The sequence below is a fragment of the Nymphaea colorata genome, chromosome 6, assembly GCF_008831285.2.
Source record: "Nymphaea colorata isolate Beijing-Zhang1983 chromosome 6, ASM883128v2, whole genome shotgun sequence".
Lineage (NCBI taxonomy): Eukaryota > Viridiplantae > Streptophyta > Magnoliopsida > Nymphaeales > Nymphaeaceae > Nymphaea > Nymphaea colorata.
The window spans coordinates 3,774,485-3,786,811 of record NC_045143.1 but is presented as its reverse complement, the minus strand read 5'-3'; the positions used below and the strand labels follow the sequence as shown (position 1 = coordinate 3,786,811).

Here is a 12,327-nt window from a genome sequence, read left to right as displayed (position 1 = left end):
GTACGCACCTCTTGTTGCTATTGCTGCGGTCATGGGTCTGACTCGTCTGAAACCACGGAACCGCTGATCCCATTGGAACTCATTTGATCAATTCACCATTCTATGAGACTATGACATCTCACGTTTGAGCCTATAGTGCGCCTTTCATCCTTTATATATATATATATATATATATATATATATATATATATAATAATGAAAGAGAGAGTGAGGGAGAGAGAGAGACCTCTCTCTCACTATATATATATATATATATATATATATATATATATATATAGTGAGAGAGAAAGAGAACAGGCACAAAGTTCCATACACAATTTCTTTTTAATCGCACGAACCATAATAGGTGCATTTAAGGTGATAGACTTGAAAAAAACAGAGTTATTTTAAACCTCTCAAGAGACTCGTGAAAAGGTATAATTCAAAGTGCAAAAAATATATATATATATATATATAATCACTGAGTTTCGCCGTGGAGGGAGGGGGGAATTAACTTTCTATACCATCTTTATTTTTTCCTTTTTTCTTATTAACTAAAATTTAAAGGGGTAAATATATATATGTATCTTTGCGTTACATCGGATGACGAAATCCGGCATCGGCTGGTAACAGCCGTCCGATCACGAAAGATCGGACAGCCCTCGTCCGCGCCTCTCACCCTCGGCTGACGACTCTCTTTCCCTCTCTCCTCCCATTCTCACGCCTCCAAAACCCCTGTTTTGCTTCTTTTCCCCTCCCGGTTTCTCATCCCCACTACTTCTTCTCCCTCTCCAATCTCTCTCTCTTCTTCACTTTTTCTTCACCTCTCGGTTTTATCGCTTCCATTTTTCTTTCTCTCTCCCTTCTCCAGCCAGAAAACCAAGCTCGATTTCTTGCTCTTTGGACTGGCGTCGACTTCGCTGCACCTAGTGGCGGCGTTGGCACAGGTATGCGGCTCTCTCTCTCTCTCTGTGTGTGTGTGTGTGTGTGTCCGACCACTCTCCTTCAGTAGATATCGATTTGGTCCATACGTTCGTTCATACACAGAAAAACCAGCGCCTGCGCACATACACGCATATAGGATGTTTGAAATTCCAAAACTCCTTTCCCCATCATTTCGTAATCGAAATTCACTAATGTGCGGGGCGATTTGAAGTTTCCCAGCTCGACGCAATTTTTTTTTGGCTTTCACCTTCTTATTCTTATGTCATACTGTCTGTCTATCACATATGCATAGAATGATCGGGCTTTCAAATTGGGGAGGTTGGACTTCTGCTGCCTCGTGCATTGAATCACCAATATCTTCAAGTGGTGGGAAATTTTGAGATTTTGCGCGTCTGGCAATGGAGAGCCAAGACCAGAGAAACATCCGTAACATATGCATCCTTGCCCATGTCGACCACGGAAAAACCACTCTCGCAGACCACTTGATTGCGCGCTATGGTGGCGGGTTGCTCCACCCCAAGCAGGCCGGCAAGCTTAGGTTTCTCGATTACCTTGACGAAGAGCAGAAGCGGGCCATTACGATGAAGAGTTCTTCGATTGCCTTGAGTTACAAGAACCACCTGATCAACCTCATCGATTCTCCTGGACATGTGGACTTCTGCAGTGAAGTTTCCACTGCCGCCCGGTTGAGCGACGGCGCCTTGGTTCTAGTTGATTCTGTGGAGGGAGTTCACATTCAGACCCATGCTGTTTTGAGGCAGGCATGGATCGAGAAGTTGACACCGTGCCTGGTTCTGAACAAGATCGATCGGTTGATTTGTGAACTCAAATTGAGTCCCATGGAGGCCTATGCCAGGTTGCAGAGAATTGTGAACGAGGTCAATGGGATAATGAGTGCTTATAAATCAGAGAAATATCTATCGAACGTGGACTCAGTACTTGCAGGATCGGGTGAGATGGGTGAGGAAGGGCATGAGTTGGTGGAAGACGACGAAGAAGACACCTTCCAGCCTCAAAAGGGCAATGTGGTCTTCGTCTGTGCTTTGGATGGTTGGGGTTTTAGCACTGGTACCTTCGCAGAATTTTACGCCTGTAAGCTCGGGGCGAGCTCGGCAATATTAAGGAAGGCTTTGTGGGGATCTCACTACTTCATTCCGAAGACAAAGATGATTGTCGGAAAGAAAGGAATCGCTGGGAGCAAGAATGCCAAGCCCATGTTTGTGCAGTTTGTGCTTGAACCACTTTGGCAGGTGTATGAGTCTGCTCTCGAGGGTGAGGGAGGTAAAGGAATGTTGGAAAAGGTGATCAAGTCTTTCAATTTATCAGTTCCGCCTCGGGAACTTCAGAACAAGGACCAGAAGACAGTACTTCAGGCCATCATGAGCCGGTGGCTTCCTTTGTCGGATGCTGTATTGGAGATGGTTGTGAATTGTATTCCAGATCCCATTGCTGCACAGTCAATGAGGATCTCCCGCTTGCTCCCAAAGATTGAGGTCTCGAACAGGGGATGGGATACTAATCTAATTGTTGAGATGGAGAAAGTAAGGAAGAGCGTGGAGATTTGTGATTCGAGGTCGTCTGCTCCTTGCGTGGCTTTTGTAGCAAAGATGTTTGCGGTTCCCCTTAAAATGGTCCCGCAAAGAGGTCCTAATGGGGAGGTAATCGACAACATCGTGGAAGAATTTGGCGGACTGGGCGAATCTGATGCAGGTAATCAAGAGTGCTTCCTTGCTTTTGCTAGGATATTCAGTGGCATCTTTTCTACAGGTCAGAAAGTTTGTGTGCTCTCCTCCATGTATGATCCATTGAAGAGTGAAACAATACAGAAGCATGTGCAAGTTGCGGAACTACGGTCTCTGTATTTGATGATGGGGCAAGGATTGAAACCAGTTGCCTCTGCTGCTGCTGGTAATGTGGTTGCAATAAGGGGTCTTGGGCAGTTCATTTCAAAAAGTGCCACGCTTTCATCGACACGTAACTGTCAGCCTTTCTCAAGCATGGTGCATCAGGTCTCTCCCATGCTGAAAGTGGCAATCGAGCCTTCTGATCCTGCAGACATGGGTGCACTGATGAAAGGACTCAGGCTGTTGAACAGAGCAGATCCCATTGTAGAGATTACTGTGTCCTCAAGAGGTGAACAAGTGCTTGCAGCTGCGGGAGAGGTGCACTTGGAGAGGTGCATAAAGGACCTCAAAGAAAGATTTGCAAGGGTGAAGTTGGAAGTTTCACCTCCGCTTGTGTCATATAAGGAGACGATAGAGGGTGAGGAATGTGGCCCACTTGAGACCTTGAAGATGCTGACTGGCGGTGCAGAGTATATTGAAAAGATGACACCAAATGGCAGATGCATTGTGAGAGTACAAGTGATGAAGCTCCCGACTGAGCTCATAAAGGTTCTTGATGAGAGTGGTAGCCTGTTTGGTAGCATTTTTGAACGGAAACCAGAGCAGATGATTGGAAGCTCTGAAAACAAAGTTCCTGATAACAACAATGAAAATGAGGTTTCTTTCGAGGATTCAGTTGCTGCACTCAGAGACCGCATGGTTAAGTCTATCGAGATTGAAGTAGAATCTGGCAGTAAAGATATTGATAGAGATCGGCGAGAGAAGTACATAACTTTGTGGTTTCAATTCTTCCAAAGGATTTGGGCTCTTGGTCCTCGACAAGTCGGACCCAATGTATGCCTTGTTCCCACAATCATGCACGAAAATGGCCTGAACAGTGGAAGCAAGCCTATGGATGACTGCATTCTCATACGAGGTTACCCTCATGTATCTGAAAAATTGGGCTTTCTCCATGCTTCTGCTGCAAACAGAGAAAAGGAATCAGTTGAGACTTGCAATCCTGCAACTCGGGATCTGCAGATGGAAGCAGAGGGTCTTGCCAATAGCATTGTTTCAGGATTTCAATTGGCTACAGCAGCTGGACCGTTATGTGATGAACCCATGTGGGGTTTGGCATTTCTAATAGAGGCATACATTCTTCCGCGGCAAAGTCAACCTGAAGATCCTGAAAATAACCAGCAATTCGATCAATATGGAGTTTTGACAGGGCAAGTTATGCATGCTGTAAAGGAAGCCTGCAGGGCAGCAGTACTTCAGAAGAAGCCTCGCCTGGTCGAAGCAATGTACTTTTGTGAGATGAGCACACCAACTGAATTTTTAGGGCCTCTGAATGCCGTTCTTGCAAGGAGGCGTGCGAGAGTATTGAAGGTAGAAATGCAAGAAGGGTCGCCTGTATTTACTGTGCATGCATATCTTCCAGTCTCTGAGAGTTTTGGATTTTCTGATGAGCTCAGGAGATGGACGTCAGGTGCTTCAAGTGCTCTCCTTCTCCTTAGCCATTGGGAGGCTTTGCCTGAGGACCCTTTCTTTGTTCCAAAAACAGAAGAGGAAATAGAAGAGTTTGGTGATGGTTCTAGTGTACCACCAAACACGGCGAGGAAACTTATTGATGCTGTAAGGCGAAGAAAAGGGCTCCCCGTGGAGGAGAAAGTTGTTCAGCATGCGACAAAGCAGCGAACACTGGCAAGAAAAGTATGAAACTGCACTTCGTGGACACTGCACAGGGACCGTATGTGGAATGTTCGGCATATTTGTTACGCTTTCTTGGCAAATTTTGGAGTTCACTCAGGAAGATTCTCAATTTCAGATTTTCTGCATATATTTTGCAAGGATCGGGCAAGAAAAGGATGCACTGACATTCGTTTATTTTTTATTTCTTTATGTATTCGTGGCAAAAGATAGTGGAAAGATCATTGTAATTTACTTTTGGGAGGCATTTATTGTGGTTGATGCTGCTTTTACATAGTTTTGCATCAACCGAGGTGGTAATACAAGTTTCATTCTAAAAGACAATCATAATACAAAGCAGTTTGATGTTATCATAATGCAAGGCAGTTTGATGTTCATGACGGCCCATCATATGATATTGCATCAAGGGCAACTTTCTTGAGGGACCATGACGTTACCGCACAATCTTGTCAAAGAGGAAACAGTAAATGCGTTGCACACACTCGATAACAACTTTAAGTGTTCAGAGATTTTGAAAATAGTAGGTGTGTGTCGTCCGACTCCCAGACACGCCTGCATATATATGAAATGATAACAAAGTGTTTCTTCATGTTTGCGAAAGTGTATTGTGGAATGATTATTATTACACATGTTTAATTGTTTGCTTTTTGTAGGAGTTCGACGATGAAGCTCCAAAACAAGTACTACGTTCTATTCAAAGGCAGAGCATGAGGCATATGTGACAGTTGGGAGCGTTTCCAGCCTATTGTCTACTGGTACGAAGGTGCAGTTTACAAGTCATTCACCACAATTGAAGCAGCAAGCACACATAGCAAGGAGTCCGTGAAGAACAAAATGAAAGAGAGGAGTCGAAGGGAGGTTTAACGATATATGGCAGGTTCTGTACGTGGTCAACTGTCATGTTACCGGTCTATACTTTATGAACTAACAATTACGCTTTTTTATTCCTCAAGCTGGATGCTGTTTCGCTTCATGAGCTATTAACAGACTATTAAAGTATGGTTAACTTAATATGTTGTATGTTTAACATGATGTCAATGTAGTTGATCTTTGACAATACGGTCTACTGTAGCAACTCTCTCTCTCTCTCTCTCTCGCTCCTTACTCTCTACTTTTCTACTAAACATTATTTATACTTTCTTGCTTTTAATGCTTGTATATTTGTATTAAAAGTTAATATAGCATGCTGCATCTTGTTAGTTTTTCTCTTTGTGATTATTAGATGTTTGCCGCATTAGTGAATTTCCAGCATTCACATTCTTGACTTGCAACAAATCGAATCATGCTTTCTCTGGTCGTGGAGGGGCTGCAACAACTGCTCGCTTGTAAAGAAAACGAGCACTCTCGCACAACTTCAAACAATGGCACCAAATGTACGTGGTTCAGCAGCTTCAGCTCAAACCACCCTACATCCACGGTAAGTTTGTCCTTACTCAGCTGTCAAACAAGGCTGGACGTGAATTGGTTTTATAGATTCATTTACATCCAACAACATTACAACTTTCTGCCGGTGAAGGAAGTTCCCAATGTTCTGATTTTTCGAAAGGACATCCATTTCATTATGCATAACATGTATTCGTTGAGCACTTTTTTGTGCTTCTTCAAAGCTGGTTGGCTCAGCAGGTTCACTCTCAACCTGTCGCTTAGTAAACTTTTGGGTCTTCTTTTCCCATCATGAGATTTAGTTATAGCATAGGATGAGTTCTGATTGCAAGGATTGGTGCCATGAGATGGTGTTTGGTTATGGCAGCTTCCTTCTTGATTATCATTACCAACGTTCTGTTCATGGTTACCTGACACATTGTGGCTTACAGTAAGAACTTGTTAACTTTCACAAGTATCGGTCTCGTCAAGAACCATGACTAGGAGCAGGTCTAGGTAACATTATGGGCACAAGTGTATCCATCTTGTGAAGATGCATTTGAAGATTTTTTAGATAACCACTGGTTAGCCTCTCTTTTAATCGTTGGGACAGATTCGCATCGTCTTTATAAAGATGCCTTTCCATTATGTCTAGGTATGAAAACTTCTGTTCAGTAAAATCAAATCTAAGGTACCCTTAATGACAAGATCCTTATCCGAGCAGAACATGTGCTCATATGAGCAAGTTTTGAAGTTTGATTCTAAGGGGACAATTAGTGCATCCAAACACCCAAAGATAATCATATTGAGGCTCCTTTTGAGAAATGTTTTTTTAGAGGGATTTATCATTCAATTCTGAAGTAAGAAGCCATTTATTAGTATGTACAACAATTTGAAATACATCAAACCAAAAGTGACGAGGCATAGAGGCATGGATCATCATGGTTAATTTTCAATGGTATCATGATGCTTTTGTTCTACAACACCATTTTGATGGTGCGTATGCCAGCCACCACTTGATTCCATTTATTTGCACCATAAAAGTTGGAAAACTCTTTCTCAGTAATTCCGTTCCAGAGTAACTTCGGAAGTTTTGATCACATGATCCAATTGTTGTTCACCAGTAAGTTAAAAATTCTCAAAACATGCGAGTACCAAATTTTCTCACAAAAGGAAACAACCAGCTGATAGAGATCAACATGTATGAAACCAAGAGATTCTGAACTATGATATGTGCTTGTTGGAAAAGGAAATTGAAGCATCTTTCCCAAAAGCACAACTAAAGCAAAAGCCCAGCTTCTTACACTCAACATCTTCCTTGGTAAATTTGACACTTTTTGGCTAGCCGCCATCGGCATTGCCTTTCCTGCATGGATGATACGGTGTCGGATGCTGGCCCCTATTTTTTTAGATACCCAACATTTTCTTGTCCTATGTTAGGAGCTATGGCCATAATGGCCTTAGGAATATCATATCACGGACGAGCCATGTGGTTCTGTTGACCGTTAGTATTTACATATAACCTGCTGATTCTCATTGCCCTAATTTCTTTATTTTTCATTTCTTACTTTGGGAGCCTCAATTGAAGCTTCCAAGACTGCATCCTCCCCCCCTATCCACCATTTCCTTTACTTCACTGAGCAAGGGAGACCAAGCCTTCCTTTTCTCGATGACGGCATCATCATAGACAAGAAGTCTTACCAGATGCTTCCCACCTAGCGGAGTGCTCCCATGCCGCCATCCTCTTCCGCATCGACAACTCCATCCTCTTCTGCTTTTCGCCATCACTGGAGCCATATCCTAACCTGCTCAAGCCAGGGTGCATGGTTGATGAGGCCTATCCTTCTAATGAATTCAATACTTGCTTTGTGATCTTGTCATTTCCCATGCATGGTTCCATTTGGTGTTCAGCTTATGATGCATTGATTTGCCTCAATGTATATAGATAGAAGCTGAAATCCTCAAGCCATGTTAAGCTCTGTCCAATCACGACTGCAGATGAATTGTATCCGACGGGCGTGATTAGCCACATTGTTCGATGCATTATATTAGGCAATGTTATATATATATATATATATATATATATATATATATAGAGAGAGAGAGAGAGAGAGAGAGAGAGAGAGGGTTCGTTTATTATCTCAGATGTGCAAATAATTGCAAAAGGAGAAAGCATGCATGTTAAAAGGTCACAGGTTGAAAGCACGGGGTCTGCCTAACTTGGGTTTGGTTGCCATTCAAAAGAGGAAGAAGAGGGCGGGTGTGTCGATGATTGATTGCATGTGAAACTGCACCTAACTGGTTGGTACTAGGAGAGCGAACGCCTAAATTTGGAGCCTTTGGCAGCCAACCCCTTGCAACTCTTGACACCATTCATCTTTTGGGGTGTCCCGTTGCTGCAGTTTACATACATTTCCAAGTCAGACCCTCCTCCTACCCCACAGCTGCTGCTGCTCTCATCCATCCTACTCCTTGTCCCACCGCTACCGCCGCCACCACCACCGCCGGCGACACCTTCTCTTCTAGAAGTCCTCCATGGGAAGAAGAAGAAGCTCCTTTTCTTGGCCAACTTCTCTATCTGTTTCTTCATAGTCAGGAACTCCAACTGCAACTTTGTCAGTTCCTCTTTAGCGCTGCGGATCTCCGAATGTAGTATGCGACCGTCGCAGATCCCAGTAGTTTCTCTCTTGGAATGGCACCTGCTAGGTGCCTCTAAGCCATGACCCGGGCTGAAAGTGAGTCCATTGAATGACGGACTGCTGCTGATGCGCCTGTTGAACTTGGCCTGCTCGCAGAGCAGAACTTGGATCACCATCCTCACAGGCAGGCGCTCGTTCTGCGCCGCGTGCAGGCACGCATCTAATGAGAGCTTGCGGCTGTCTATCAACTTGCACATCCTCTTTCTCTCACTCTTCGTCATGCTAGGATGGGCCTACAATCCAGCAATCATGCATGAAAATTTCAGACTTAGACGCACATCAACACGAATAGCAATAACATACAACACTACTACTGAAGTTACTGATCTAACATTTACTCTACTCCACATAATGGTAAGTAACATGGCAGATTAACCAAGATAAGGTGTGCAAGTGCAAGCAACCTTGGCAAAATTGAGTGAGGCCTTGGAACAGCCCTTGCCATAGTGATGTCAAGAAGCAAAGGAATAAAAAAAGAAATTAACCATGATCTTCTGTAATTATGAGTGTCACTTACTTTCAAATAAGTATCAAGGGCGCGGTACAACCCATCGTCACTAATGCGAGCATGGCTCGGCAGCGCAGCGGCCATTGCCTCAAATTCTTGGACTGTTAGACCAGCATCTATGGCTGCTTCTGCCAGATAGCAGTCAGTGAGCTTAGCCACCTTTGCCAATGGTGGAGTATTCTTGGTGCCCCCCTCTAGTGCCACAAACCTCTTCACCATTCTAAGCACTAGACCAACGTCAAGAAGCGTGGCACTTGTGTGGCTGAAGGCCGGAATCAGAAGGTCCTCAAGTGACGCTTGGTCCAGCTGGTGCCCGATCCTCTTCTCCAGCTCTGCTCGGTGCATCGGCTCGACGCCGACGAAGTTTGCAATTCGAAGCAACCTGAGCAAGAAGCCACAGGGGACCGAGCCCGCCTCAGGCGGCAGCAAAGTCACAAGGGTCTCGACCAAGAGGCGCTTCCTCATAAGTGAGGAGATAGGGTTTTCTGGTGAGTTGTGCCGAGAATTGTCAGGTTTCTTCTTCGCTGCCGGCTCGCCGGCGAGGTCGGGAAGCCACTTGGAAGCATAATGCGTGATCATTGAGCCGATCAAGTCCGGCTGAACGCCTTTGGCCTTGATGGTCGAGACTGTTTTGACAAAGTAGTCCATGTCCAGGATGCAGGCATCCTCGCAACAGCATCCAGGAGACATTTTTTCGGAATTTGCCTCTACTGATTCTGCCATTCTCTTTTCTGCGGCCTGCTTGGCGGTGGATTCAAAAGATGGCCTCATCTTGGTGGTTGTGGGAAGGAGAGGTGCGCCCGGAAGCATTTGGTTCTCGACACCAGAATGGGGAGTGATCTTCTGCTACTGGGATAGCTTTTGAGGCTCTCACCTTAAAAATTAAGGCTCTCTTCGGTATTTCTTTCGGTCATCTTTTATTGGTAAGATCTTTTGGAGCTATCTTGGATACAAGGAAACAGGTGTAATAAGTATGCAACGCTATTGTGTCCATGTTTTTCTCCTTAGGATGTAAGTGATAAATAGGCAATACCATAATCCCTTTCAGTTTCTCCTACCTTTGTCTTCATCCCCTTAGGAGATATTCACCCCTCTCTCTCTGCCTCTCTGAGCCACGGATAACATTATCAGAAAAAACCATCTTAAATTAATTGGTTCACATAAACGGTATGTACAAAAAAAGTGCATAAAGACGTGAACAAGAAAATCCAGTCGGATGAAAAGCAAGTGCTAACATACATGGAGATAAGAAGAGGATTCAAGGTCAAGTAATTTCTGAAATGGAGTAATCTTTCTCGGCATTCAGCCATATTTTACATATCATATCACAATTATGCATGTGCTTCGGGTCATATCTCATTTTGGTAGCAAAAAGCTCACTTGAGTCTTATTATGATCAGATGATGGTAAGATGTAGTTGCGGGTGAGCATGTGAGCTGTAATGACCCATCCCAACTCTCAAGGCCCTTGGTCTATCGGATCTCAACTTACCCTTAGTAGTTTTTGTTCGAACTCAATTAAAAACCAGGATGACCAATCAACCAAAAACACTTTTTTATATATCTTTAAAGATTTCTCATAATCTTCACTTGATGAATAAACTATAAAAACAAAGTACTACACTAGCTCAACTACGAGGATTGACTCTAATCCTCCGCATGTGCAATATGAGTCGATGATCTCTTGACTGCCAGATCCCCAGTGCTACACTGCTCCATTTACGTCGAAGCAGGTTGTGTGAAGCATTAAAAAAGGATAAAAACACCCCTTATGAGAACAAAAAATGTGCTGGACACAATGACGTGGTGGCTTGTGAGTGGCCCGGCACATGAGGTTTATACGATCTTCTCCTCAAACTTTCTCACTTCCTGAGCCGTTTGTTCTTTCTCCACCGTGCATGTGGAGACGCTTCGAAAGAAAGCCAGAAAATTTTATTATGAATAGCGGAAAACCTGCAATATTAAAGGAGTCGCATGATTCAACGTAATGGGCAGAGAAGTGTCGCCAATGACAATTGATTTGCAATGCGCGTGTGGACAAATAAAGTGAATTCAGGACATGTCTGTAACTTGCATGAGTTACCAAGAAGTAGCTTGCACATTATGAGCTGGGCGTGAATAGGCGTTAACCAGGAAACAGACACGGATGTCATTGTATTCAACGAATTTTACTGCTGTACCTGAAAATGGCTCTTCACCTACAAATCAAATAAGATGTATTTTTCATCTCTGCGTTGAGAAAAAAAGTTTTTACCGTCTTTGAATAGCTATACATATGAATTTTACCTATATATCTATAAACCTTATAGGTCTCTCTCTCTCACTCTCTCTCGTGTGGGCAAGCACAATGTGACGTCATAAATATATTAAGTTTCTTAAAACTTGGAACAATCTTTCTTTTTAAAAAAAAATTTCCGTTACTTTTTTCTTTAGATCTAGCAGGCCATGATTAAGCAACTGATCAAATCAGTGTTTGCAGAAAGAGATGCCATGATATTAAACTTTTGACCTCTTTCAGCTTGAAATCAAATTTTTTACCCTAGTAGAGAAAGCGATTAAGAAACAAAGAAAAGAAAGCGAAAAGAAATTTCAAGGAGTCCAGATTTAGGAGCATAATCGCTATGGCTGCTCTTGAAGCGTTTGACATATGTATTTAATGGAAAAAAAAAAACTTCATATCGAAGAAGGGAGGTGAGATTTAGTAGTCCAACTGAGTCTTGTAGTTCCCCTTCAACTGAAAACACTGAAATAGGCAAGTGGGTCAGAGCCCACTCGCTACACAGTATTCTTATGAGGATAAAAGTGCACAGTATTAGGTTCGAGTATAAGATCCCGTCTCAAAAAAACCGAAGCAGAAGTTACATCTATTTACTTGGGTTGCTGCAGTAAGCTGTTGGAAGCTTTTGCTTTATCCCCGTTTGAAGAAAAGTGGAAGCACGAGAAAGTGCATGGGCCAGCGAAAGAGTAGGGGAATTGATGTCGATGTGTTGAGGACAAGGACAATTGTTTAGAAGAAAAGGAAGCAACAAACAACGATCACATTAAATGGGAAAATATTCCTTCTTTAAATGGGCTTCTCGTCTCTTTGCAGAAGTGGCAGTCTATGCAAACGTGTGAGCAAGAAATATTCCCATATGGCATGCTCACTTGCAATCTGTCAGAATATGCCTCATTTGGACTTCAATCTCTCGATGCTTGCACATTTTCTCAAGCCATTCAAGATGCACAGGTAAATTCGCCGGTTGGTTTTCCTATGAATTTAACTTCCGATGCATCCTATGAATTTAACTTCAAATCAAGTT

At 43.3% G+C, this 12,327-nt stretch overlaps 2 protein-coding genes across 3 annotated transcripts; one reads left to right on the top strand and one right to left on the bottom strand.

The window, feature by feature from the left end:
- The first annotated feature begins 606 nt into the window (after nt 1-606).
- On the top strand, nt 607-5,607 carry LOC116256301 (uncharacterized). 2 transcript variants are annotated; one of them, XM_031632635.2, is made up of 3 exons: nt 673-926; nt 1,217-4,981; nt 5,111-5,607. In XM_031632635.2, the coding sequence occupies exon 2, from the start codon at nt 1,323-1,325 to the stop codon at nt 4,464-4,466; it is 3,144 nt and encodes a 1,047-aa protein (XP_031488495.1). In that variant the 5' UTR covers nt 673-926; nt 1,217-1,322; the 3' UTR covers nt 4,467-4,981; nt 5,111-5,607. The 2 variants fall into 2 exon arrangements, 1 of the variants encoding a protein (XP_031488495.1); XR_004173090.2 differs by lacking the exon at nt 1,217-4,981 and having other exon boundaries at nt 607-926.
- Nucleotides 5,608-7,934: 2,327 nt separating this feature from the next.
- Nucleotides 7,935-10,006, bottom strand: LOC116255689 (root phototropism protein 3-like). The gene is made up of 2 exons (XM_031631597.2): nt 9,036-10,006; nt 7,935-8,751 (listed from the first exon to the last, which is right to left on the bottom strand). The coding sequence occupies exons 1-2, from the start codon at nt 9,834-9,836 to the stop codon at nt 8,128-8,130; spliced, it is 1,425 nt and encodes a 474-aa protein (XP_031487457.1). The 5' UTR covers nt 9,837-10,006; the 3' UTR covers nt 7,935-8,127.
- Between the last annotated feature and the right edge of the window lie 2,321 nt (nt 10,007-12,327).

Coding starts and splice junctions, on each gene's coding strand:
- LOC116256301 (XM_031632635.2), top strand. CDS start 1,323: ATGGAGAGCCAAGACCAGAGAAACATCCGTAACATATGCATCCTTGCC.
- LOC116255689 (XM_031631597.2), bottom strand. CDS start 9,836: ATGCTTCCGGGCGCACCTCTCCTTCCCACAACCACCAAGATGAGGCCA. Junction 8,752..9,035: donor CCCTTGATACTTATTTGAAA/GTAAGTGACACT, acceptor GCTGGATTGTAG/GCCCATCCTAGCATGACGAA.